Source organism: Plecotus auritus (assembly GCF_963455305.1).
Source record: "Plecotus auritus genome assembly, chromosome: 9".
Taxonomy (NCBI): domain Eukaryota; kingdom Metazoa; phylum Chordata; class Mammalia; order Chiroptera; family Vespertilionidae; genus Plecotus; species Plecotus auritus.
In genome coordinates, this window is record NC_137783.1 from 53,039,577 (window position 1) to 53,067,455 (window position 27,879).

Below are 27,879 nucleotides of genomic sequence, written 5' to 3' on the forward strand. Positions count from 1 at the left end.
ATTGATTTTTTACAGAGAGGAAGGGAGAGGGATAGAGAGAAATATCGATGGGAGAGAAACATCGATCAGCTGCCTCCTGCACACTCCCTACTGGGTATGTGCCTGCAACCAAGGTACGTGCCCTTGACCAGAATCGAACCTGGGACCCTTGCGTCCGCAGGCCGACGCTCTATCCACTGAGCCAAACCGGTTAGGGCTGAATTGTTGGCTTTTCAAGTGGCCACGAGTATCTCTGGTGTTCTCCCAACTCCCCAGGCCTGGAGTCAGGGTGCCCCGTTCTGGAGCTGCCAGAGCCATGGGCTCCACCCGCATGATTTGGGGTGACAGAGTTTAGACAGAAGGCAGGGGTGGCTTGCTCAAGGCCACAGTGAGTTAGGGACAGAGGTGACTGTGCTAGCTTCCCCCCCCCCACCCCTTTCCTTCCCATCAGTCTTTCCTGTCCCCCTTGGAAAACCCCCAGAAGGCTGTTCCCCTCAACTCTGATGTGCTGTTGTCTCCAGAGACCTAAGAAACAGATGTCTCTGGAAGGAAGGACCTTGTCTTAGGATGAAGCCTAGTGCAGGGAGTTTTCCTGGGGGTGCGTGGGCGAGGGGTGCGGGCAAGTAGTGTTTCCCATCCAGCCTGTGCTGGTGGAGTCTGCCCCTCCATGCCTCTGCTCTGTCCCCCCAGGAGGCCGGGCCACTCAGATTGGCGCTGAGCCCCAGGCTTAAGTACATCACCTGTGACACTTCCCTCAGTCCTACCGCCCTCCTGTGACCCAGGGAGGGAAACAGGCTCAGGGAGTTCCCGACTCCCGCAGGTCCCATCTCTAGAAAGCTGCAGGGCGGAGGGCGGAGGGCAGAACCAGGACCCCTGCCCTGTGCTGCTTGCTTGTTGGTTCAACCTTCTCTTTCTTGGGGTTGCTTCTGGTTTTCTCTGGGCTCCCCCTGGCGGCCCAGGGGAAGGGAAGGGCTTTGTGAGTGTTAGCTTGTCGCCAGAGGCCGAGGGGCAGCCCGAGGTGTTGCACTACTGCAGCAAAGCCCTCGGGGCCCACAGGAGTGGCCTAAGTACATTCACACACTGGAATGAAATTTCGCAAGGAGACTGGCCACTAAACTGTCAGTGCAGAGGGGCTGCTTTGACACCCGTGGTTTCGGGACCTGCCGTCCAGCAGGCCCGGCCGGGGCAGGAGCCTCCGGGGTACAGCAGTGTAGCTTGCACACGTGGCGGGTGGGTTCTGTGCGGCACCCATGACAAAGCAGGCTGGACGGGCCTCTCCCCTTCCTTCCCAGGGTCCTTCGTCTCAGGTGGGAAGGCTGATGCGGGATCTTTACAGGGGCACCCCCTCTCCCTCCCAGGTGGCCACCTGCCCTGGTTGGGACTCAGCAATCCCCACCACCTGGCGGATAGTGGGGGGTCTTTGGCTTTAGAGTCGCACAGCTCAGAAGCCCCTTCTGAGAAACGGCTTCACCTCTTGGCCCCTTGACTGGCCCCTCCCTTTGGCCAGAGAGATAAGGGATGCCAGGAACTCAGGTTTGATCTTAACTCATGGCCACCAGCCAGCCAGCCAGCCAGGTGACTTTGGACAAATAACCAAGTTGTTCTGTATCTCAATTTTCATGTTTGAAAATGGGGGTAACAGTGCCTATGTGATGGGTACGGAAGGGCCTCTTCGGGGTGTTCAGTGATTAACACGGGGCCTGGCACCAAGGGAAGGCTGGTGCTACTTGCCACCAAGCCACTGTGGTGACGTCCTCGCGCCCTCCCTTCGGGCTGGGGGGAGCTGGGCCTCAGTCTCTGGGAGGGCACTGCATCAGGGTTTAGAAGAGGGACTAGGAAGGCTATTCCGAAGCCGGGCGGCCGGCAGAACCGTCTCTCCCAGTGAGCATGGCCCAGCCCCACCGACCGTCGGTGCGGTGCGAGAGTTCATGGCGAGCCCGGCGAAGCAGGCGGTCCTGGCTCGTCACAGGGCTGCCCTGTGAGCTCCCAGACAGGCCACTTCCCCTGTCTGGTCCTTCCTCAGCTCGTCTCTAAAGCAAGTGTTGGGCCCAGACTTTCTGCCCGGGTCAGCATTCATTAAACCCATGGTCTGACATGTGACCCCTGTTCCATCTTTCCTGGTGCAAGTTAACTTGAGTCCTTCCTTTAAAACGGAATGGAAGAAAGTGCGAGCCCTTCGTCTATGAGCACGGCCCTTGTGAGAAGAGAACTGTGCCCAGTGGTGGGGAGCAGGCAGCTCACCAGGGCCCAGTGAGGGGTGATAGAGGGTGGGCTTTCCTCGCCGTCCCCCATGGTGCCAGGCAGTGGGCGCGCTGCCATGGTGTGCAGCTTGGTAGGCTGGGATGCTTGCTGGGGCCACTGGAGCGGGCCGGGATGACAACCTCCAGGCCTATCCTGCTCTGACCCTAATGTCCCCGTGTGGGGCCTGGCCTTGAACCTGGCTAGCCTGGGCCTTTGCTTGGCCCGCTCTTGCTTAGAGTGCATTTGGATTGAGTTAGACCCGGGAGTGTGCTGGGAGGCGAGCAGGCAGGACCACGGGCAGGGCTGCTGTGTCCGGGGGCTCTGGCAACTCACGCGCTCACTCCTGCTCTATACCTACAAGGGCCAAGTCCTCGCCAAGTTCTTGGGGTACAACCCTGAACAAAACCGAAAACCTCTCTGCCCTCAGAGAGCTTAAACGGGAGAGACACGAGACAGGTAGCTCCTGTGGTCTTGGCTGACGGCTGGAGGAAAGCAAGCACGGGAGGTGGTCAGGATTAAGGTGGGGGCTTGTCCACTTGGGACAGGAAAGGAGGCTCCTGAGGAGGTGACCTTCAAGAGCCTGGAATGAACTGAGGGATGGCTCCAGGAAGGGAGAGGGAAGAAGGACATTCTAGGCCAAGGAAACGGGCACAGCTGTGAGACGGGCTGAGTTTGCTGAGTTCAGAACTGGTACCGGTGCCAGCATGGCCTGGAGTGGGATTGGGAAGGGGAGACGGGTAGGAGATGACGGTGGAGGGTGGGCCAAAGCCTGGCCGTGTTGGTCCTTGTGGGCTGTGGCGAGGAGTTTGAATTTTATTCTAAGTGTTAAAGGAAGTCATTGCAGGTTATGGAGTCATGTGTTCTGTGTTTTTAAAAGATCATTGTAGTTGCTTGGGGACCTGTGAGGAGCGCCGAGGGGGTGGAGCATGGACAGGTGGCAGCAGAGGCAGGAGGAGAACTTGGCCACGAGTTTTGGAGGGAGAACCAGCAGAGGGTCTGGTAGGAGGAACTTGGAGTTGGAGGGAAAGAGAGGCATCAAGCATGTGGTCAAGGCTTTCTCTCTTAAGCAAGTGAGTAGGTGCCATAATGTATCGAGGGCTAAGTTGGAGAGGAGCTAGTTGCGGGGTGGGGTGGGGGGGGGCGTGGTGCAAGGCTCCAGTTGGGGGCATGTGCAGATTGAAGAGTCCTTCGATCGCTCAGGTGATGAGTCAAGTAAATGCTGAGGTTTGACTTGGAGCAGCTGTGGCTGGAGACGGGTGTGTGGTCAGCTGTGTGCAGTGTAGATGGGATCGAAAGCCTGTGAACGTCATCCAGAGAGCTCAGGGTGGGGCTGGCCTGAGTGTGAGGCTCGCCAGCATTTAGACAGCTCTGAGGAGGAGGAGGAGGCGTGACAGGGAGTGTGGACGATGCCTGGGAATGTGTGCCTCATGGCCCAAAGCTGAGTGGTCTGTGGAGAAGGGAATGACCAGCTCCTTGGAGACCAGATGAGCCGAGAAGAAAGCCTCCACCTCCAGCGGTGGCAAGAGGGAGTGAGACACCCGGGACTCGGGGATGGTGGGGAGGAAGCCTCCAGGACCCAGTGGGCAGTGACGGCTCACCTTCCGGCTCGCTTACCACCTGAGACACTGGGGATAGGAGGAGGTTGTGCGCACCCCCCACCACTCCCCATTTGGCATTCTGCTTGGCCCGTGTTCCCCTTTGTGAGATAGAGGGATCGTCCCCGCAGGGCTTCTTCACTTGGGGCCCACAGGCTGTGAGGAACCAGCAGTGGGAAGTCTGAGCCCTCGGAAGTTCCCTCCGAAGAGTGGGCATGTCCACGCTTTCTGAAACTGGAGTGTGCTGCAGGAGGGTTAAGAACGCCAGGGCTTGCTTTCTGGGTTCTTCTCTTCCCGTCCGCGGGCTGGCGGTGGGCTGCGTGGTCCAGGACGTCCTGAAGCTGGAGAATCCACGCAGGAGAGGTGAGAGCCATGGGGACACCTGGCTCTGTTCTTCCCCACGAGGACCTGGTAAATGGCAGCAAATGCCCAACAGTGTAAGGCAGTGAAACGGCAAACAGGAGGCTGATAATGTGCAGACCAGGAGGTGTTGTTTCCTGTGGGAAAGTCCTCCCTGTTCAGGAATCTGTGTGGTGTTTTTTGGGGGTGGGGGGTACACTTGAGGCAGCCTAACCCTAGTGGGTTCCTGCAGGTGGCAAGTCAGGTTTGGGGCCTGCTGCTTTTCTGGGTGGGCACATTGCTTAGCTCAGGCCTGTTTTAAATTAGTAATGAAGGACCCAGCATATCCGGAGCACACTGCGCCCGGGGATGAGGGGGGGGGGTTGGGGGAGGCGAGACAGCTGCTTGAGTCTGTCCAGGCCTGAGGCCTGAGGCTGGAGACAGGTGGGGCGGTGCCGGGCTGTGCTGCACGGAGCCTGTGGAGGCACCTGGGCGATGTCGTAGACACAGACCTTTCTGAAATGGGGACAGTGGCCGTGGCCTGCCGGTGTTATAGACACAGACCACACTGAAATGGGGTGCTTGTGGAATCGGGACAGTGGCCGTGGCCTGCTGGTGTTGTAGACACAGACCTCACTGAAATGGGGTGCTTGTGGAATGGGGACAGTGGCCGTGGCCTGCTGGTGTTGTAGACACAGACTGCTGAAATGGGGTGCTTGTGGAATCGGGACAGTGGCCGTGGCCTGCCGGTGTTGTAGACACAGACCTCACTGAAATGGGGTGCTTGTGGAATGGGGACAGTGGCCGTGGCCTGCCGGTGTTGTAGACACAGACTGCTGAAATGGGGTGCTTGTGGAATGGGGACAGTGGCCGTGGCCTGCTGGTATTATAGACACAGACCTCACTGAAATGGGGTGCTTGTGGAATGAGGACAGTGGCCGTGGCCTGCTGGTATTATAGACACAGACCACACTGAAATGGGGTGCTTGTGGAATGGGGACAGTGTCTGTGGCCTGCCGGTGTTGTAGACACAGACTGTGCTGAAATGGGGGTGCTTGTGGAATGAGGACAGTGGCCGTGGCCTGCTGGTATTATAGACACAGACCGTGCTGAAATGGGGGTGCTTGTGGAATGGGGACAGTGTCTGTGGCCTGCCGGTGTTATAGACACAGACCGTGCTGAAATGGGGTGCTTGTGGAATGAGGACAGCGGCCGTGGCCTGCCGGCTCTGACTCTGGTGTCTTGGCAGGGCAGTGTGTTCTGGGGGCCTCTGCCTCCGAGTGGAGCTGGGGGGCTGAAGGAGTTTGCTTAAGTGCTCAGAAGGTAGGTGTGGGTTATCCAGAGCCTTGCTGTCGCCTTGTTCTGGGGTCCAGACCCTGTCATCTGCAGGGCCCAGGGGCCCTGATCCGCCAGGATGGACATGAGCCATTGCCACTCTCCTGCTGGCCGTATGGATCCTTCTCTGAGAAGTCCGTTCATGGTGCTGGCTTCCAACCTAACTCTCTCTCTCTCTCTCCCCCTGCCCCCCCCCCTCCTCTGCTCAGTTGGCTGGAGTTGCCTTCCTCGGAGCCGGACTGTGGGCATGGAGCGAAAAGGTAAGTGTAGCTGTCACTGGGACCCTGAGCATCGACAGCCAGAGCCAGGCTGGTTCAGCGTTCATGGTCCCTTCCTCCCTGACAGGCATTTCTGTGCCAGGTCGTGATTTGCAGTCATTCATCTTTATGGAGTCAGTTCTTGGAAACAGTTACTGAACTTATGAAAACCGCTTCCCCGCCTAGGGTCACGCTGGGGGCCGGGCTGGGCTGCCGGGTATTGAGCTCTGTGAGTGTGGAGAGCCCTCTTTCCTGTTCCCGAAGCTCCAGGTCACCCTGGGCTGGTTGGCAGCTGTGTCCAGGGCAGGTCTGTGCCTCTGGGAGCAGGAAGGTCCCTGTGTTTATTCCTAAAGCTCTGTCCTCGCCCCAGAAAGACTCCGAACCAGGGAGCAGGGCTCTGCTATAGGTCCTGTGGGCAGGGGCAGGTCCTGTGCCTTGTGTGCCTCCTTGCCCAGCCCATGGAGGCAGGTGAGAGAGACAGACTCTTACTCTCCAGGACAGGGCAGTGGGAACTCTGGGGAGGGTACTAGATGGCGGTGCGCCTTTTGCTCTGTGTGTGGGCGGGTTTTGGGGAGGTGGTGAGGGCTGAACAAGGCCCTCGCTGCAGGGAGGGACATGGAGGGGAGAGAAGGAACAAGGCCCAGCAGGCTGGCAGGAAACAGTGGGAACTAACGTTTCACCTTGAGCCTCGGGCCCAGGGCTCTCTTTCTTTAGTGGAGCCTCTAGAAGCTGGAGGTAGGAGGATCGGAGGGCTTTCTTGCCTTAGGAACTGGATAAGGCCCGCCTTTGGGTTTGGGCCCCTTCATGGTGGCCTGTGAACCCCTAAAGGGCAGGCAGGAGCTGAGGTGCACTGTCCCTTTGTCCTAGTGACCTGGAAGCAGGTGCAAGTCATAGCCTATAGCGCCACCGTGTGGCCACCTGTGGAATAGCAGCAGCTTAACCAGCAGAGCCTGGCGCTTAGGCCTGGTTACCCAGCTGCTTAGTTCCCGCTGGGTGGCCTGGTCTGGCTGCTGTTTTCTCCTTCCTCCTTTGAATCCCATAGAATTGCTGTGTCTGTTTTGGTTGCCAGTAATCACATGTGACTATTTATATTTAAATTAGTTAAAATGAAATACAAATTAAAATTCATTTCTTCAGTTCCACTGGCCGCGTTTCAGGTGCTCAGTAGCATTCGTGACCAGTGCTGCCACGTGGACAGTGCAGCTATGGCGCCACCGTCGCCACAGAGTTTCACGGACAGCCTTCCTGGCCTTGCTGAGTGTTTCCATGCCGAAGCCACTTTCCTCTCAGGATAGTGGGTTCTCTGTCAGTTGAGTGCAGTCAGTTGCCAGATGTCCGGAGGCCAGGGCGAGGCTCCGGCACCGGATGCCCTGACCACAGGTCCCAGGGCCCCTCAGGGCTCCCCTTACCCCAGGCCTGGATGGAGACCAGGAAAGCTGCATGTGAAGGTCCGGGGGCTGAGATGGGCAGGGATCTGCTGGGCAGAGAGGCCTCTAGGGGCAGGAGGGCAGGGGCCACACGCTCGCCTGGTTTGCTGATGAGATGATTGAGCCTTGCAAGGCAGGAGCCTGTCCTCATTCAGTTCTGTACACAGCCCAGCCCTCCATACCCAGGACTGTCTTTGAGGCTGATCCTGCCCTGCTCTCTGCTTCTTTCAGGGGGTGCTGTCTGACCTTACCAAAGTGACCCGGCTCCATGGAATCGACCCCGTGGTGCTGGTGCTGATGGTGGGCGTGGTCATGTTCACCCTGGGGTTTGCTGGCTGTGTGGGGGCCCTGCGGGAGAACATCTGCCTGCTCAAATTTGTGAGTGGCCCCAGGGGCGGGGGGGGGGGGCTCGGGGGGGGGGGGACTCTGCTGGGCAGGCTTTTTCCTTATCTGGGCGCACTGGTAGCAGCTCTTACAAGCCTCCTTGGGCCCTTTGTGCGCTGCCGCCCCAGATGGTAAGATTTCAGGAAACAATCCGAGAAGCAGGCTCCTCATCCCGGAGAAAGAAGTTGGCCCCTCTGTTCTCAGCTCCCAGGGGACGGAGTTTGCTGCCCACGCCCTCCCCTCTCTCGCCTTTTATCTTCCTCCCCAAGTTCTAAAGGAATTGTTTGTTTGCTGCTCACCTTTGCCCTTCCTGGCTGAGATCAGGAGATGTTGTCAGTGACTTTGGGAAAGCACTGCCCTCCTCCAGGGTGTATTGCTTGTGCTGGCGGAACAAGTCACCAAGAGTTTAGTTTTATATTTAGATACTCTTTCATTTTGAAATGCATTCCGTTAAATAGCACCTGAGGGGGAAATGACAGAGTTGTGTTTTACAACTTACTATTTGTTGTATTCATTAGATCAAGCTTCCTCTTTCCTGCGCTTAACGTAAAAGGCAAAACACGTGTGGTTTTTCCTAATTTTATTTTTCTTAAAAGCATTATGTTTTGTATCTTGCTTCTGTATGAAGGGAGATTCCATTTTGGAAGGCCTGTGTGCATGTGTGTATGTATGTGCATGCATGCATGTTACCCTCTGTCCTAGGCTACAATAAGGCCAATGAACCTGGTGGGAGGGAGGCGTGTGGACCTACGGCTACGTGGGCCCTTCCAGAATGCCACCACCACTGTGGCCAGGGGCCGCCGTGCTTCTGGCGATGGCTTTGTGCAGTTGACTGTCATACACCCCGACTGAGCGGTGCCAAGCCCTGCCAGGAAACTCACCACCCTGTGCGAGTTCTGTGACCTTAGGCAACCTGTGTGCCTGTGTGAGCCTCGGCTTCCTTCAGAGGAAATGGCTGACACATCGGCTTGGGGCTTTCTCACAGTGTCTCTCATGTGGCTCTCCTACCAGCAGTGCAGTGGTGTGGGGAGGGATGAGCTAGTGATGTGGGTCTGGGCAGACAGGGCGGGTCCGGCCGAGGGGCAGGGTGGCGACTCCTGCTCTCGTCTCATCCCCAGTTCTGCGGCACCATCGTGCTCATCTTCTTCCTCGAGCTGGCCGTGGCCGTGCTGGCCTTCTTGTTCCAGGACTGGGTGAGGGACCGGTTCCGCGAGTTCTTCGAGAGCAACATCAGATCCTACCGGGACGACATTGACCTGCAGAACCTCATTGACTCCCTTCAGAAAGCTGTAAGTCCCCTGTGGTGCCCCGAGAGTGTGTGCTTTCCGGGCATGCATCTGTGTGCTGCTCAGGAGCCAGGCTGGGGGCCTGGAGGGCCGCCTCTGCCACTGGTCCGCTAAGTTCTGCCTGCTCATGGTTGCCAGGCAGTCCAGGCTTGCTCTTCGTGTGCCCTCTCCCCCTCTGGTTTGGGCAAGTCCAGCTATCCCATGGCCACCTTCCCCCAGGAGCCCAGTCCTCTCCGGGCCCAGACCTCTCAATCCCTGGCCACACAGGTGGCTGCAGCCCCCTGGGCACTGTGGGTACCGAGGGCCAGGGCTTCTCCTCCCCAGACACATGACTCACTTTCAGGCTATTCCTGTCCCCTTCCTCCCAGGGACCTTTTCCCCTTCCTGTTTGAGAGGCAGAGCTGCCCGGAGGAAGCTGCCTCAGGGGGAGAGGAATGCAACCTGTAACAGGTCCCCCGGGGGTTGCCTCAGCAGTCCCAGCCCGGCCTTCCCCCCAGCTGGCCTCTGCGCCCTGGGCCGTGCACCTGGAGGCTTGGACGGAGGACCACTCCCTGCCTCGCCGGCCTGTGCGGCGGCGGCGGCTCCCCCCACGTGGTCTGTGCTCTACCAGAAAACCTACTTCGCAGGCACTTTTTGTATGGAACACATTAGTTCTGGGGAGAAAATGAGTAAGGAAGCATTAAAAATAACTATGATCTGCTCTTATTATTTACCAAAACGTGTTGTTTACCCTTGTTTCATGGATCTCGGGATATAGCCAAACCCCGTTCATGTGACCAGAGAGCCTTCCTATGTTGTGCAGGGTGACCTGTGTTAGTCTGTGAAAGTCACCTCGCCCTAGCCATTTGCTTTTCTTTCTTTTTTAAATTTAATGAAGTTTTGTTGATAAAAATATACAGCTGTGGGACCTGTTGTTCCTGCATCTGCACCAGCAGCTGGGCCTCCCCACCCTGGCGTTGCTGGTATAAATTATTGAGCTCTGGGCTTGGAAACGAGTTTACTGAGTCCTGTACTAGAAGCTCCCGCAGGGCTGCCCTGGCCAAGGAGCCGCGTTCTTCCGTCTCAGGGACAACAGGCGGGGCACAAGCTGATAGCTGGGAGCTTCCTTACAGAGTTTGTCCTGTGCTGCTCTGTCAGACAATACTAGGATATTAACTGTCCCGGACTTCGCCTTTGGACCACCTCTTCCTCTTGGCCTTGCCCCAAAGTAGCTCACTGGGCCTATGTTTCTTGGCCGACTTTCCCGCATCTTTCTTCTTCTTGTCCTTGGGCAACAAGTGAAGCTCCAAGGGCAGCTGCTGCCATGGCTGCTTCTACAGGATCCATCCCAGCCACTTCCCGATGTCCCTCACTGCGCCTTCCACCAGTGCCGTGACCCCTCTCTTCATTTTCACGCTCAGTGGCATCGAGCGAGCTGGTGGCTCCCCACCCACTGGCCTGAAACATGGTCGTTTCTCCATTGTCTTCCTTTCCTTTTAAAAGTAGAATGTCCCTGAGGTTTCCAGTGAATCATGGAACCTCCTCCTGGTGAATATCACGTGATCGTTAGAGCAGCTGGAGTCACGGAGGTGGGGGTGGGAGGTGGGCTTTACCTTACGAGAAGAACACGGAAGCCGGGTCTGTGTGTGTGCTGTGGTCACGGCCACGGCCATCCCTGCCGTGGCCACACCTGCAGCAGCGGCCAGGCAGGTGTGGGGACGGGGCTGCTCCTGGACGGTGCCGCCAGGCACGGTGCTTCCTGCGGGGTTGGTTTTACACTTTCAGACTAAGGGGGTTCTCTTGGTAGCTGCCCCAGGTAGCAGGGTGGCAGGGGTGGTGTCCCATTCCCCCATTATAGCTCTTTCTGTGGGAGTAGGTGGGCCAGCGTGAGAGGAAGAGGACCACACCAGGGTGCAGAGGGGCCTCCGAGGACAGCGAGACACCTGCTCTGGGCTGAGGTGGGAAGGGAGGGAACGCTTGAGGTGGAGGGGGGACCAGAGCTGGGCCTCTCTGCCCTGGGCCGAGGCGGGGCACACGGAGCCAGCCTGTGGGATCCAGTGTGTGGCCACAGTTTCCTTCGTAAAGGGCTGCCTGGCATGTCGCTCAGCATCTCTGCACCAATGACGTCCAGGTAGAGGTGCACTTAGCCGCACGTTGCTGAGACCGAACCTGTGCTGGCGGCCACAGCCCTGGCCCAGAGCCCTCACAGCCTTGTCTTTGTGCTTGCAGAACCAGTGCTGCGGGGCGTACAGCCCTGAAGACTGGGACCTCAACGTCTACTTCAACTGCAGTGGTGCCAGCTACAGCCGCGAGAAGTGTGGCGTGCCCTTCTCCTGCTGCGTGCCGGACCCCGCGGTGAGTGGGCTGCGTGCTCTGGGCTCCCCTGCAGGTGGACGAGTGCCAGGCTCGCCCTCCGTGCACGGATAAATTCCGGGACTTTCCTGCACACCCACCTAGGTGGCTCCAGGTTCTGGGTGAAGCAGGAGAAAACCAGTATTGTTCTCCCTGAGGGCTCTGACCTGGGTGCCTGGTCACGATGTTCTGAGTGTATCCAGCCTGGTCCACCCTCTTCCCTCTCCCTCTACAAGAGAACGCTCAGTTCTTAGATAAAGCCCGCAGGCGCCGTGGGTACGTGCCACTGGGGTGGCAGAGCATTCTGCTCTGTTGTTCCTTATTCACCTGCTTTCATTCCCAGCCCACAGCCCACAGCCCAGCCCTTGGGTGTCAGAAACCTGGGAAGGAGCCGGTAGTGTCTGCCGGGGCTGAGCCTGAGCGGGACTGAGCCCTTCACTGAACGTGGTTGTTACCACAGGCCTGCTGCTGCTCCAGGGCTGGCTGCCGGGCAGCCTCCCTGCTGAAGGGCCAGGTTCCCAGCACAGGGACGGGCAAGCTGACCAAGAATGACTCAGCCACTTATAAATGGTTGAAAATTTTAAAAAGGATAATATTCTGTGACACGTGAAAATTATGTGAAATTCAAATGTCAGTGTCCATAACCTAAGTTCGATTGAGCTGTAGCTGTGCCCGTCGCGCTTATGTTGGCACTGGCTGCTTTTGTGCCACGTGGCCACAGCTGCACGGCTGCCACAGGCGAGCCAGGGTGCATGCTGTCTAGCCCTTCGCACGGGAGGTTGGCCCGCCCGTCCCAACAGGAAAGGCTGGTCGGCAGCAGTGTCGGAGGACGGCAGCTATGCTGGGATGTGTGAGGGATTTGCTGTGTTTGGCTGTGACTCTTCCAGAGCCTCTACCACCAGCTTCTCAAGGGAACAAGAATGACTGATGTTTTCTGCTTTTCTTACAGCAAAAAGTTTTGAACACACAGTGTGGCTATGATGTCAGGACTCAGGTGAGAGCCCAGATAACTCTGCGTTCTTCTGGTTTGCTCCCCGTGGTGCAGCTGCCTGGCATAGCAGGTGCAATTGGAGAGAGAGGACGAGGGGAGGTGGAGCTCAGGTGCTACCTGAGCGGGGCGCGCGGTGGCCAGCGCACGCGCCCGGAGGGGCAGCGGGGCTCCCGGAGCAGCAGTGGCTGTGATTTCAAGCCCTGGGAGCTGCAGTCACAGAACCTCGCAGTTGCTGTATTAGTGGAAAGAGAACAAACAAATGTTTGGGGACAAAGACTACATTTTAAAGGAGATTTCTTGGGGCCCCAGTGGTGTCTGTTATTTAGGGGTTCAGGATGCATCTGCAGGAGCTCATGACTTGGTCCAGCTGCCGCTTGGAGGCAGTGGGACAGCAAGGAGGGAGGCGGGTCAGTCCTTGGGGCTCTCTGTAGGCCTCAGCGCGTGTGCACCTGGCTGTAAGGAAGTGAGTCCCACACAGGCCCTGGCTGCGGTGGCTTTGGTGACGGGAGGGGCGGCCCTGTTGACCATGGATACTGGGGCGCGCACCCCAGTTCGAGAGCCTAAACCCTTCTGCACTGACCTCCCCTTCACAGAGACGGGCCCGTACCCACAGCAGCTTCCAGTTAGGAATTCAGGGGACTTAGGTGCCACTGGAATTAGGTGCTCGGGCTGCCAAAACAGCACCGCGGACTCCGTGGCTTCCGCAGCACATTCATTTTCTCCGTGCCGTGGAGGTTAGCGGTCCAAGACCAAGGGCTGTGTCTTCTGAGGCCGCCTGCTCCTCCCTGAGTCCTCACCTGGTCTCCCTCTGTCTCGGTGTCCTGATGTCCTCTTCTTCAGGACACGGTCATATGGTATTAGGACCCACTCCAGTGACTTTGTTTCAGTAGATTCGCCTCTTTAAACACCCTCTGTCCAAATACAGTCACATTCTGAGAGTTAGGACTTTACCATGAATTGTAGGGGGACATAGTTCAGCCCCTAACACCACTAAAATGAATGAATGTCCCATCAGTGTTGCCACAGTGGAGGCTGATGGGTGAGGGCAGGGCTGCTTGCTGCATAAGGAGGGGGTGGGGGTGAGTGTGGGTGAGTGGGGACAGGTAGGGGTGGGGTGTGCGTGCTCTGATGAGATCCCTATATGCTTGCCGAGTCTCCACTAGGGTTTGGGACCAGCACAGTCAGAATTGGGGACATCCTTGCTTTTAGGATGGACTTCAGGGCTGTGCCTGTTCCTGCTGGCTCCAGCTTCTGGAGCCACTTTACTGTGACTGAGGGGCACACTCTGAGAAGCCACTGTCCCTTCTCTAGCCAACTCCTCTGACTTGGAAGCCCCTGAACCCCCTTCTCCCAGTTTCTTTTTGAAGACACAGCTTCCTCTCCAAGCATGCGAGCCCTGCCCCTTTCTCAGGCGTGGGCTGTGGGGGGGCCGCACAGGTTGGTCTTTAACTCTGTGGAAGCCCAAAGGAAGGGGTTAAAGGTCACGGCCTTGGCTAGGCAGGTTATTGACACAAACTGCCCAAGCCCACATTCCTCCTGGGGTTCTGTCTGCCCTGGGCACCGCTCCTGCTCCCTGAGGGGCCCTTTGCAGGGTGGGGACATCCGGGGTCCTGGGCTCAGGGTTTTGTGCTATGTTCCTGCAGCTGAAGAGCAAGTGGGACGAGTTCATCTTCACGAAAGGCTGCATCCCAGCGCTGGAGGGCTGGCTGCCGCGGAATATCTACATCGTGGCCGGCGTCTTCATCGCCATCTCCCTGCTCCAGGTCTGTCCTGCTGTCCCTCGCGGCTGCACCTGTTCAATTGACCCAGATTCCACAGGTGGGAAGGTGGTGGTGACCAGGAGGCAGTGAAATTGGGGTGAGCAGGCTGGCGAGAGTCTGATGGGAGAACTGGCAGCAGAAAGTCAAGAATTCAGGGAGTCAGAGAAAGCGGTTTTCCCAGCGTGCCCAGAGCTCGGGCCAGCAGCCACAGCCCCGAGCAGCCTCTGGGACCAGCCTCTAGGGCTGCCGCTGCTGTTAGGTGTGAAACCTTTTAGAAAGCGTTTGGCTCTGGCCTGGCCTTGAGGAAGGTGTCTGAGGGGGCCCTGGGGCTGCCAGCCGCCTCCCACACACTCCCTCACTCAGCAGCAAGGTGAGTGATCTCAGCAGAAGGCTGGGAGACAGAAGCATCCAGAAAAGGAAAGAAAAAATGTACTTGCAAAGCGGGCAAAGGAATCAGTTCAGAGGGACCGGCGGCTCATCAAATACAAACTACAAGAATTTAAAGGGGAGGATAAAAAATAGAACTTCTAAGGTGACCGGGGTCACATTTGTCTGTTCCTGGTGAAAAAACGTCTTCCCACCTGACTACCCGGGCACGGAGGTCAGCCTCAGAGACTCGCAGTCGGATTAGGGCCGCCTTGGCTTTCTGTGGAACTCAGGTTTACAGGAAATGTTTAGGAGTTATTCTTTGCGAATCAGAACCAATCAGGGGGAGCCTGTTTTTTTCTTTGTTTAACCCTGGGCACAGGTGTGTCCCTTTGCCTCTATGTTGCCTGCTGTTCGCCCCTTCAGGGTCCAGTGGTGCAGCCACATGGGCCCAGGGCTCACTTTTCACTTTTGGGCTCGTCTTGCTTTGCCACACGCCTGTGGTTACTCTTGCTGCATCCTCAGTGTCGGGGCAGGAGTGGCTGTGGTGTGCGGCACCTGCATCGCCCTGTCCACGGGGCCCGCACCCCCTTTCGTCCCATGCTGATGGCTGCTGCCTCTGCCGGTCTTGGTTTCAGATATTTGGCATCTTCCTGGCGAAGACCCTGATCTCAGACATTGAGGCAGTGAAGGCCGGACATCACTTCTGAGGAGCAGCAGGGAGCACGTGGAACCGAGCCACGCCGTAGAGGCCAGAGCCCTTCATGTTAACTTTACGTCCAGAGGGAGCGAAGTGGCCGCCCTGCCAGAGCCAGCACCGTCTTCAGCATCAGCGTGGCGTGACCTCTGACCCTGCTTGCTGGTGCTGAAGACCGAGGGCCTCCTCTTCACCCTCTGAATGGAAGGAACTTGTGACTGGGCTCCCTGTGGGGGTCGGCCCAGAGACAGAATAGTCTTTAGGTGGGGGTGGTGACCGAGGGACCAGCTCCTGTGGCTGCTAGGAAGGTTGACCGGGCCTCCTGCAGCCCAGTGTCTGCAGGCGCCCTGGCCCCTCACCACTCGTGACATTGGTGCTGGCCTGGTGGGCAGCCGTGTCCTCTGTGAGTGGGACTTGGGTAGGAGACCAGCAGGCATGGACAGGGCTTCTTCCCGCAGCAGAGGGTGCTACCTGTAACGGGATGGGGGTGACAGGTGGACCTTGGAGGCTGGTGGGGTCTGCAGGATCCTCGGCCGTGTCCAAGCGCAGTAAGCCTGAGCCAGTGCTTGGAGCGGTGCAGTGAGCCTGGCCTGCTGCCCTCCCTCCTGGCCAGCCCGGCCGAGAGCTGCTCCAGTCTCCTCGGCATCATGCCCTGGAGGCTATGCCCTGGAGGCACGAGGGACTGAGGCATGGCTCTTCTCTGAGACTCGCTTTCCTTTTCTTAAAGCGTGTAAATAGTTTATTTATAGGGCAAGAATGTTCTCACTCCATCTGCATTCCTCCGGCATTCTCCTCCGAGCAGCCTTACACTGTGTATGGGACTGAAGCCATCCCTTCTAGTTCCTGTGAGTCTCCAGAACCAGCCCCGTCCCGCCAGCTGCTCCTCTTCATCCCCACGACCCAGGTGCGCCCAGCCGCACCCACTGCCCTCCCCACTCGGCCGCACTGTCTTCTGGTCTTGGTGCTACTGAAACTGTCACCTGGAACTTGAATATGACTCCTCCTCTGCGAGGCCAGGGAGCCCAAGCCAGGGCGGCCTGAACCCTTCCCCAGGGCTCCTCAGGCCACATGCAGAGGAGCTCCCTGCAGAGAGCGCTGTGGCCAGGCCTCTGTGCCCACCCGGCTGCAGCTGGGGAGAAGCCCGGGACATTTCGATGCTAACTTTTGAGGTGACTCCTTCCTCCCCGACCGGGATACCTGTGGCCACCCCGCCCACCCCTCCTGTCAGGGCTGTTCTGGGCTTGCTCTTGGAAATGAAATCGTGTGTGTCGAGCCCGAAGGGACAGCGGGCAGCTGCGGCTCGGGCTTCTGCTCCTCTGGGTCGGGTTCTGTCCTGGTGCAGGGACTGAGTGCCGCCTCCACCACCTGGCCAGGCATGCGTGCTGCTGTGGCGTAGCTGGTGGGTGTTTGTTGATGATACTGTTATAATGTTTTCGCCTTTTTTTTTTTTTTTTTTTTTTTTTACAATTTTTCCTGTAGACTAGGGGAAGAAGAATGCTTGCGTTTTGGGACGTGTGATGCTTTTCTTTGACTGCCAAGCTCTTTTATGGAATATATCTTTATAATAATGCTGTGGTTCTGGTGATTCTTGTTTGGGTCACATCACATGGCATAGGCAGGATCCGAAGCTGCCAGGGCACCTGGTGGGGCAGGGTGTGGCGGGACACGACAGGAGGGCGGGGGGTAAAGGCACCCATCGTTGGCACAATCTGAAATGCACTTTATCGGGTGATTTAAGACGCTGTCCTCCGTAGAGGTTACGGCTGGCACTGGCAGCTGGTGGTTAGCTCTGCCTGCGAGAAGCCAGTGGAAGAACTTGACTTTGGAGGCTAGAGGAAATGCGGGTTTAGGTCAGTCTGTCCTGCCCTAGGCAGGATGGTCCAGGCTACGTGGCTGGGGCACGGAGTTGGACTCTGTGCCTGCTGGCCTCTCTCTGGCGGGGTCACTGCCATGCCCACCTTACCAGGCACCTCTGAGCCAGCCTTCCTAGGGAAGTGGAGGCCCCAGACCTTCCCTGTTGGTGTGTGGGCACCAGCAGCTCCTGGCCGGCTCCCGTGGTCCTGTTTATTCAGGTAGACTTGGAGGATAGACCCCTTACAGACCACAGCCCAGTTCTCTGGGAAGTCTAGAGTTGAGTTTGTTTTCCAGTTAGTTTATTCATCATTGAGGCCATTTTTAGCCACCTCATCGGACTCTGAGTAGTTAGATGAGAACAGAAAAGAAGCCTAGAATAAGGGGTACACATGTGGGGGTCCCCAACAAACACGGACTCTGTCTGCACAGGGCCTAGGCAGCCCTCTGGTCACCCCCCACCCAGCTGCCCTGGGACCCCACGCACCCCTGTCCTCATAGCTGTTTACAGAATGTTCTATAGCTCATTCACTTCCTACGGCTCAGAGCTCCCCCACGGGTGCCGCCTGTCCAGGGGGCAGCCCGTGGTCATGCTGCCTCGCAGGACTGACCGCATGCATGAGTGATGCCCGGCTCTGTGCCAGGAGGGAGTGTTTACAGCCCAGGTAACAGAAACCCGGTTCAGATGGTCTGAACAATGAGAGGAGGGTTTTGGCTCCTGAAACTGGAAAGTCCAGAGGTGGGGTGAGTTTCGGGCTTGGTTTGATCTGAGTGGCTCGGTGACGCCAGCAGGATCTGGTTTTCCATCTGCTGTGCCTTCCATGGTGTCCCCATCACCCCGGGCAGAGGGGAGCCCTCCACGGACAGCCTGGGGCCTGTGGTGGGCGGCGTGTGGTGCGACCCCTGTGCATATCGGTCCACTGAGCCAGGTGGCAGGGCAGCGGCTCCGTGGAAGGGGCCGGGCGCCGGGAGGCTGCCAGCCCCTGTTCTACTTCTATGGGTGGATGTTTTAGTCGGCGCCGTGTTTTGCTCTTTCTAGCAGTTATAAAAACCCAATAGGCCCAGCCAGTGTGGCTCAGTGGTCGGGCGTCCACCTATGAATCAGGAGGTCATACGTTTGATTCTGGGTCAGGGCACATGCATGGGTTGCGATCTTGATCCCTGGTAGGGGGTGTGCAGGAGGCAGCCGATAGATGGTTCTCTCATCATTTATGTTTCTATCTCTCTCTCCCTCCCCCTTCCTCTCTGAAATCAATAAAAATATGACACCCCCCCCCCCCAAAACCCAATAGTATTTTGCTATTGGAATTACTTTCTAGGAGGGTTTGTAAGAAAAACATTATTATTATTATTATTATTATTATTATTCTGTTAATCCTCATCCGAGGATATTTTTCCCATTGATCTTTTTTTATTTTTTTATTTTTTTTAGAGAGAGTGGAAGGGAGGGAGAGGGGGAAGAGGGCGCGCGCGAGAGAGATATCAGTGTGAGAGAGACACATTTATTGGTTGCTTCCTGCACACGCCTGACCGGTAAGTGCCCTTGACTGGGAATTGAGTCTGCCACCCTTCTGTGCGGGCCGACACTCTAACCACTAAGCACACTGGTCAGGGCAGGGAAACATGTTTTTAAAGGAGTTCTCCTAGAAGGTGGGCTTATATTGTAATGAGTGGGTACTCAGGGCTGGGCCATAATTGGTCTGTGGTGAGGTTGCCCTGAGCATCTTCAATATACAGGCTAATTCTAGGCCTAAGGGGTGACCTACAGCAGCACAGACGCCACAGGGAGGCTGAGCCAGAGCCCGAGCTCTGCCTTTGCCTTGGGAGATGGCTGGTCACGAGCACAGTGGTTTAGAGGCATCCTCTGTGTAGTAAGGACACGACTCAAATCCAGTGCAGCCCTGAGGTTGTCAAGGGAATGAGCTGCAGAGCCTGAGCAGACACAAGCCTGGCACCTACCTGCTAGCCAGGCTGCAGTTCTAGGGTGTGGCGCCTGTGTCCTCGAGAAGCCTCAGGCAGTGAATGCCCTCATGCCCTGCGAGGGGCCTTTGGAGTCCAGACAGCTCCTTGCCTGCCCCTGATGGCCGGGTTGCTACTGCTCCTGGGGAAGGTGGGCACCGCCTGCATGCGTGGCCCGGAGAGCCAGGTGACGGTGCATCAGGGAGACCCAGGTGAGTGGGAAGGGAGCGGAAGGTCCCAGTGCTGGGCGTGCCTCTCAGGGGAGACGGGTAAGGCTATGGAGGACCTTCCATTTCCTCCGGCTCCAGGTACGTTCTTTGGGTTAGGGCCTGTGCTGTGCTGCGGGGAGGCTGGGGCTCAAAAACAGAGCCCTCCAAACGCTTTCGGGCATCAGTTTCTTCCTTTGTAAAATGGAGAGCATTCTCCTGATTTCACAAGGGCTCCAGGAGTGTTAGTGAGTGTGAATGACAGAGCTTGGTAACCCTGAAAGGCAGTGTCCATCCTCAGTCACCTTACTCACCAGCCCTGTGGCCTTTGGCAAGGTATTTCACCTCTTTGACCCTTTTTCATAAAACAGGGTAATAATGCCCCCACGTGGGGTTGTTTCGAGGATTGAATGAGATGAGGTGGGTAAAGCGTTTTAACACAGGAGCAGATTATTTTGTGCACATCCCCAGCATTATTGCTGATAAAACTGTTGAAGAGGCTTTATCAGTAGATACCACTCCCCCGCACCTCCCGCTCTGGGGCTGGGCCACCTGGATTCCATGTGACGCAGCTGGGCTCCCAGCCAGGCTGAAATAAACAACCCCTTCCCTGTCCTTGCAGGACAAGGCTGTGAGGTCTATGGGAGCCTCCACAGGCATCTGGTCTTCAAGATCTGTTTGCTTTCCGGCTGGGAGGCGGGAGAAGGGTTGCTTCTTGCCTGGAGTGGATCCTGCAGGAGACCAACACAACGGGAAGCTGACCCTGGAGCCTTCAGAGGGAGCAGTGGCCCTCACCTGCCCAGGGGCCCTGGGCGTCTGCAGAGGCCGGACAACGGAGCCAGCCAGGAGGGGGCCACAGCCTGCCTTGGGGGCCCAGGCGGGGTGGTTGGTAGGAGAAAGGGGTTAGGTTAGAGTAGCTTTGAATGGAAAAGAGAATAGGGCCTGGAAACAGGCACTACACATTCTCTGAAATGGCAGGACATGTGTTTCAGTGTGTGTGTGTGTGTGTGTGTGTGTGTGAGAGAGAGAGAGAGAGAGAGAGAGAGAGAGAGAGAGAGACCAGCCCATAGGCCAAACAATGCTCACGCCTCCCTCCACCTTCCTGGAAAAAATCTTTATGTCTAAAATGTACTGGAAGTCCCCCAAGGTCAGTAAGTCACCCAAGTAAACAGTCTCTATCCAGGCTCTAAGGCAGCATGAGCCTAGCGTCTCCCCTTGATGGCCCGTCCCTCCCAGCCCAGCCCTCTTCTCCCCCGGCCTTTGCAGGAGCCAGGGTTGCTGGCCCTGTTTGTGGATCCTTCGGGCACAAGCAACCTTTCACCTGCAGTGTTGGTAGGGGGAGCGTTGCGTTTTCTTTCAGTTTTATCTCTGTTTTTCTTCTCTGTTTTTTAAGACCCACACAGCTGTGGTCCAACATGGGAAGAAGTGGTGGCCTCTGGGAGGGACCCTCCTGTTTCATGGGTGGGGGTGGGAGCGGCTGCTCTGCAGGGGCCACAGCAGGTCTTTCCTTCTCTGAGTCAGTAGTTCTTCCTGTGCCCTCTGTTAGAGATAATTTTCCCCCCTCCCAAAAAAAAGGCATCACTCATAAATATTATGTATGCACACATCAAATAGTTAATTTAGCCCATTAAGTAAATGAGGGAGCTGGCAGGATTACCCACCAGTTTAGAGGAGGAATCACAGTGAGCCTATGTGGAGTAAAGGAAGGTTGAGACTGCCTTTTTTGGGGTGGGGAGAGGGGCCAATTGAGTCTCATTGGGACATACTATGTGTGTGTCCATAGACAAGCAGTATTTTGCATGAACTCTGTGGGGAACCTCTTTTCTGCCAAGGGCCATTGGGATGTTTATAATATCATTCGCGGGCCATACAAAATTATCGACTTAACAATTAGCCTGCTATATCTGGCCAAGCATTCAATTAACTCACCCCTAATGCCTTGGGCAGGGCCAGACCAAATGCTTTTGGGGGCTGTATATGGTCCGCCGGCCAACATTCCCCACTCCTGACTTAGAGACTTGTAGATGAGCTCAAGGGCAGTGAAAGTATAGAGTCAGAATCAGGTAAGTGGAAGGGTGTGCTCTAAACTGCATTGTTTTCCACCAGACACACCACAGTCTTTGCTTTTCCAAATTTCCCTCCACTCCTGCCACCTGGCAGAGCTCACTTTTCAAAATAGGACCCTGGCAGCAAATCCAGAGTTGCCAGTCTCTCACTGCAAAACAAAGCAGAGCCTGGGGGCTAGGAGACCTGCTCCGTCAAGGGGCCACTGTGGGAGGCGTCCTGGGGGCACTAGCTGCCCTCTCAGTCATGAGTGGGTGGGTGGCTCAGGCTGTCTGCTGCCCAGAGAGCCCGGTGGCAGCAAAGCTGCTATAGACTGTCCCTGTCCACTCCTGTAGACACTCAGTCACTGGATCCAAAATCCAATCTGTCTTCTCTTCCCAACCCCAAATGTCACCCATACCCCAACCTGCTCTTTCCGTCTTCCCCACCTCAGCCAAATCCAGGAGTGTGAGTATCACCTGGGCTCTGAGGATGAAATCAAATCCAAAGTCAACAACACTAAGTCACCTGTTCTAGCAGTTAAACCTTTCGTCTAACCAAGGGATCCTGACGTTTCACTCCTGGCACAACTGTCGCGATTTTCCTTCTGAACGATTCCCAGGACTCCTCTTGCTCGCGGTGTGTGCATTCGAATCTCTTTTCAATCATAACTGCATTTTGCAGTGAGCTTACCTCCCTTCTGTGGGTCTCATCGGTTCCGGGGAGCTGCGGGGAGTGGGGACTTGGTGGCATTCCCATGTGAAAGAACCTGTGTGGAAGTTCTGAGAAGCTGGGCTGTGGGGTGCCCACCCTCTGGTTGATGAACTCTCCCCTCCTTCCTCCCTGAAACACAATTCTGACACCTGGCAAAGGTATGCATTTACATTTTGTGACTGTGGTCTTTTTTTCCTACCCCAGCCCCTTTCTTCCTCCCCCAGGCTGCCCCAGCTACTGGCCTTGCAGCAGTATGGGTGAGTGCCCTTGGTGGCTCTCGTGTGCCAGGCTGAAACAGGGGCATCTCTGACCAGAGTTCTTTTCTTTGATCCCAAGTAGCTGCTACTAAAGTGTGATAGTCCTGTATCCTCATTAAAAGCTCCTTGGGCCCACCACTGCTGGGCTGGTGGGATATGTGTGGGATTGAGATAAGAGGAGAGAAGTTTCCCTATTTTCTCCATTTTACATGAGTACGGACTGCACTTGACCAGGATCAGAACACAACTTGCCTTGCCAGGATAGCCGCTGAGTGGCAGAGCTGGGTTTACAGCCCACGATTTCCACTTCGAGGAATGCCCTCCCTCCCTCTGATGACAGTAACTCACAGTACACCGTGAGCAAGAAACTGGGCCAGTGTGGGGCACACACTGACATAGCAGTGTGAAGGCAGCATAGTGAAATGAAAGAGCCGGGAACTGCCACCGTTTCCTTGTGAAATGGAGATGATAATCCCAGCCCTGCAGCTTGGGCAGGAGGGCAGTGGTTCTCAGAGTGTGGTCTCTAGACCAGCAGCCTGGGAACTTGTTAAACATGCAAATTCTGTGGCCCCACTCCAGGTCTATGGGATCAGAAACTCGGGGATGCAGCCGGCGCTCTGTGTTTAATGCATGCTCAAGCATGAGGACCATTGCATAAGGAGAGAGTCCGAATAGACTAAACACTTATAGCAGTACCCCCTAAACTTGGGTGACTTTGAACAATAAATGTTTGTTTCTTGCTCATGTCACAGTTGCTTGTGGGTTGTAATGTTCTACTCCACACAGTCTTTCAGGGACCCAGGCTCCTTCCATCTTGTGGCTCCAAACTCCTATAGGTTTTTCTCGAATTGGCTCTAGTCAGCTGGTGGTTGGGTAAGAGAGTGAGGCCTGGATGGCCTGCAGACCACTTGTGTTCACATTCATTGGCCAGGAATCTGAAGCCACACTGAACTGGCAAGTGTCTAGCTGTGTGCCTAGCAAGAAGAGGAGAGGTCAGGTATAGGAGGACACCAGTGGTCTATGCCCCAAGTCCCACAGCTTAGGGAAGTGAAGACTGGAACTGGATTTTCTGACTTCTGGAATCTCCCTTTGTAGCAAAATGGGAGGGCCCAGTCTGCAGTGGGCTGGTCTGCTAGCCTGCAGCCTCTGCTGAGCCTTCTGGCTCCAGAGTGGCCTGGCAGTGGTGGGCACCTCATCCGCTGGGCGAGGTGTGAGCTCTCACAGGGCCAGAGCTACGGTCTGAGCAGTGGGGGGCAGATGGCACACTAATTCCCGTCAGTGCCCTCAGGTTTGACCTGGGAAGTTTGGGCACCGCTGTGTGACCCTAGAATGACTGTCCAGCTCAGAACAAGAGCCCCGGGGATGGGGTGGAGGGGAGGGCAGAAACCTGTTAGGGCTCAACAAGACCTGGGTTTAAGTCCTGGATTCAGTAGCAGCTGTGTGACCTTGACAAGAAAATTGGCCTTGGGATAATACAAATGCCTGCTTCATAATCTTGTTCTGAGAATTAAATGAGATACAGAAATCCAGCTCTTGGCACAGTGCCTGCTGCCACACAGTAGGTGTGTAGGGAATATTAGCAGTTCTTCCCTGGCTGCTCCCCTGAGGAGGGCATGGGTGGGGGGGTGGGCAGGCCTCCACTGGGATAAGGACCTGCTCTGGAGCCACGCTCACTCTGGGTCTCAGCTGCCTGCAGGTCAGGGCAGGGCACCGCTGCTGCTTGTTTGGTCTTATTGGTCTGGCGGCCTGGGGCCTGGCTGGGCTGGGTTAGCTGTGACTCTCAGCTAACAAACTGTTTTTAGTCGGAGCCAGGGGAACTTGGGAGGGCTTTGTGGGCAGCTGCCCTGCCTGCCAGGGACGCTGCCCAGAGTATAAGCCTGCTGGCCACCTGGGACCCCGGATTGCCTCCTGCCCTTTAGTTAATAAGAACCAGTCCTGGACTGAGGCAGCCAATCTGTTAGACTTTGCTGAGCCGCCCCATTCCAGGGAATTTGGGTGGAGTAGAGTGTTTTTTAATTAGCAGGACTGGGACTCCAAAAGAGGTTTATGGGGCAGAAGGTGTGGGCAAGGGCAGGCCCTCTGTCTGTGGAAACGGCCGGGAGAGACGGCCACCAGCTCAGGACTCCCCAGCCGACCAGGGCTTCGTACCCCGCTAGCTGTGTACAGGCACAAGGGACTCCGCATCCTCGGAGCAGGGGACTTCCCCTCTAGAAAATCCTCTCTTCACTGCGTCCCCGGCTTTCCAGAGTGAGACTAAGGAAGGGGGCTGGGGCGGTGAGGAAGTGGGTCGGCTGCATTCAGAGATGGGGCCCAGGGAGGACTACCTGGAGGGGCCGAGGAGATGGTCTGGCCCGGTGCCTGAGCTTCTTAGTGTCCATCCTGTCCATCTCTGCTGCATCCTTGGCAAGACAGGGAGGGCCAGGCCACTGGGGTGGTCAGGACCCGGGGGTCACAATGACCTTAACTCAAGGTTAAGCAAAAAGAGGTTTACCTGCTGCTGTGGCAGGGAGGGCTAGTGACGTTCACACAGAGAAGCCAGGCCTGAGGCTAGAATGGACTTGACACCTCCAGGTGTTTCTCTCCATTGGCGGCTCCCACTGCACGCAGACCCTGCCTCCTGCAGGAAAACGAGTGCCAGCAGCCCCAAGTTAGCAACTGAGGCAGAAAAGTAGCCTATTTCTCCCAGGGTTTCTCTGTCAAACCCAGGTTCAAGTCACATGCCTGTCTGGGACTGAGGACTTTCCCCTTTAAACCAGGGGAGTCTAGGGGAGCCTGCTGGGCAGACAGAACTGCCTACCACAGCCCAGCACTCCCACCTAATATTTTGATTCACCAGGTTAGTGAGGAACCAGGTCCCAGATTAAGGAGTAGGAAAACGGAACTCATTGTCGCCGACTGTCACCCACTGAATGCTGACGGGCCTGCACAGCACCCTGATGACAGGCAGACACACAGGGAAAGGAGTGGGGAGACTCCCAGCGGCCAGGCCGGGCTGGCTGCACCCCTGGCCTCGGAACTTGGGGCATAGACCACAAACCCGTGTGTCTGTGCTGTTGTCTTTTGCTTGCGAATGTCAGCGCGGGTGCCCTTGCCCTTTACAGGTGCTCCAATCCCATCCATTCCTGGGGCCAAAAGCCCTGGGCCCTCTCCACGGATTCTGCTAACTCCAGGGACTCATGCTGGTGCAGCCCACGTGCCTCCCACTCCTGCGCCCCTCGCGGTCTCTGTCCCTCCTCTAAATGGCAGAACTGGATAAAGTTCTTTTCCCCCCCTAACTAAGAAATCTACTCACTGCAAGTGTTTTGTGTGTTATGTCATGTTGGTGAAGATTTGGTGGGAATATGAATTAGTGCAGCCACTATGGAAAATAATATGGAGATTCCTCTAAAAATAAAGAATGCGTGGCTCAGTGGTTGAGCGTTGAACCAGGAGATCACAGTTAGATTCCCATTCGGGGCATATGCCCAGGTTGCAGGCTCGATTCCCAATGTGGGGCGTGCAGGAGGCAGTCAATGATTCTCATCACTGGTATTTCTCTCTCTCCCTCTCCCATCCTCTCTGAAATCAATGAAAATAAATAAATTAAAAATAAATAAATAAACTGTCCTAATACGTTAAAAAATAAGACTAGAACTACCACATGACCCCACAATTCCTCTTCTGGGTACTTATCCAGAGGATATGAAAACACTAATTTGAAAAGATACCTGCACCCCTATGTTTATTGCAGCATTATTGACAGTAGCCATGATAGGAAAGCAGCACAAGTGTCCGTTGAGGGATGAATGAATAAAGAAGGCATGGTGCGCCGAGACTGGTTTGGCTCAGTGGATAGAGCGTTGGCCTGTGGACTGAAGGGTCCCGGGTTCGATTCCGGTCAAGGACATGTACCTTGGTTGCGGGCACATCCCCATTGGGAGGTGTGCAGGAGGCAGCTGATCGATGTTTCTCTCTCATCGATGTTTCTAGCTCTCTATCCCTCTCCCTTCCTCTCTGTAAAATATCAATAAAATATATTAAAAAAAAAAAAAGAAGGCATGGTGCGTTTATAGGGTGTCCCAGAAAAAGGTATACACCCTTTACAATTGATGTTTCATTCTTTTCAGATTTAACCCATTGGAATTAATAATCATTGAAAGTGTGTGTATTTTGGGGGGACACCCCATATACAATGGAATATTAGTCATAATTTTGGAATTTTCACTCTTATGACTAATGTTGTAGTAATTAACCTTATCCATGCCACAGAACCCCCAGAGAGCATAGCCACTGAGGGAAGTCCTGGCAGGGTCACAGGCCTCGGGCGAGGATCTGGTTAGTTATCCCTGCTCTGCTTGTGGAATGAACACCCTATCCCACCCATCACCTGCCATTTTGATCAGATACTAAGTAATTGCACATGTATTTGGATCTGTGTCTGGCCTTTCTCACTTCCATCCTCCTGTTCTTGTGTCAGAACTGAGATGTTTGATTTTACACATTTGAATACTGACAGTAGAGTTCAACATTCCTCGTTATTTTCTAGGCTGTTCTCAAGTTAATTCTCTTGGCTAACTGGGGGATTATTTTATCACGCCTTTTCCCCACTTCCCAGTTGATTTTCAGATTTTACTTGAAATTGTATTAAATGTATAAATTAATTTAAGATTTTATTACTTATGTGTTGATGCTTAACAAATTGCCTGGAAGTATATATATACATACACTGAGGGTTATAGGAACAGCCTTGCTGGGTGACTCTGGCTCAGTCTCTTGTGAGGTTTCAGTGAAACTGTTGGCCAGGGCTGCAGCCTCACCTGCCCAGAGCCTGTCACCCTCACCCACCTGACAGTTGGCAGGAGCTTCAGTTCCCTGCCACAGGGGTCTCATGACATGGTTTCCCCAGAGAGAGTGATGAGAGGAGAGAGAACCCAAAGGGGAAGCCCACATGTCTACTGCCTAATTGCAAAGGGGACAGGTCATCATTCTGGCATAGTCTATTGATCACACAGATCAACCCTCTAAAGGTGCCACAGAAGGCCATGATGGGAGAGGCCACAGAAGGCCATGATGGGAGAGGCCACAGAAGGCCATGATGGGAGAGGCCACAGAAGGCCATGATGGGAGAGGCCACAGAAGGCCATGATGGGAGAGGCCACAGAAGGCCATGATGCCAAGAGGCAGGGCTCTCGGAGCCTCTTGGAGGCCCCCTAACAGAGATGAACCGAACACATTATAGCAGTGGTTCTCAACCTTTTTAATGCCGCGACCCTTTAATACAGTTCCTCATGTTGTGGTGACCCCCAACCATAACATTATTTTGTTGCTACTTCATAACTGTAATTTTGCTACTGTTATGAATTGTAATGTAAATATCTGTGTTTTCTGATGGTTGTAACCCACAGGTTGAGAACCGCTAGCAGGGTAGCCTAAGACCATCGGAAAACACAGATATTTACATTACGATTCATAATAGTAGCAAAATTACAGTTATGAAGTAGCAACAAAATAATTTTATGGTTGGGGGTCACCACAACACGAGGAACTGTATTAAAGGGTCGTGGCATTAAAAAGGCTGAGAACAACTGCTTTACAGCATTAGGTCTTTCTGAATGTGCCGTGTTCCTGTACCCACTTAAATCCGACGTGTGTTCTCAGGGAAGATTTCCACTTTCCTTCACACAGGTCCCCCCTTCGTTAAATCCATCCTCAGTATTTCATATCTATTTGGCTGCTATTGTGAACGGGATCTTTTCCACTTGGTATTTTCTAAGTTATTGTTGTGCTCAGACAGGGACACTATTGATTTTTACGGCCATAATTTGTCAGTAGAGCTTAACTGGTGACAAGGCAAAAACCACTCGACTTTCACTGAGCCCTGG

General features: G+C 55.4%; 1 protein-coding gene across 2 annotated transcripts in view; it reads left to right on the top strand.

Annotated features, from left to right (window-relative positions):
* TSPAN14 (tetraspanin 14) overlaps nt 1-16,559 on the top strand; it is a 58,833-nt gene extending 42,274 nt beyond the window's left edge. For both annotated transcript variants that reach the window (XM_080641323.1, XM_080641324.1), the window contains exons 3-9: nt 5,699-5,749; nt 7,405-7,551; nt 8,676-8,846; nt 11,052-11,177; nt 12,124-12,168; nt 13,809-13,928; nt 14,930-16,559. In XM_080641323.1, coding sequence (XP_080497449.1) covers nt 5,699-5,749; nt 7,405-7,551; nt 8,676-8,846; nt 11,052-11,177; nt 12,124-12,168; nt 13,809-13,928; nt 14,930-15,001 — 732 coding nt within the window. In that variant the 3' untranslated portion in view covers nt 15,002-16,559. The remainder of the gene's footprint in view (nt 1-5,698; nt 5,750-7,404; nt 7,552-8,675; nt 8,847-11,051; nt 11,178-12,123; nt 12,169-13,808; nt 13,929-14,929) is intronic.
* Nucleotides 16,560-27,879: the final 11,320 nt, after the last annotated feature.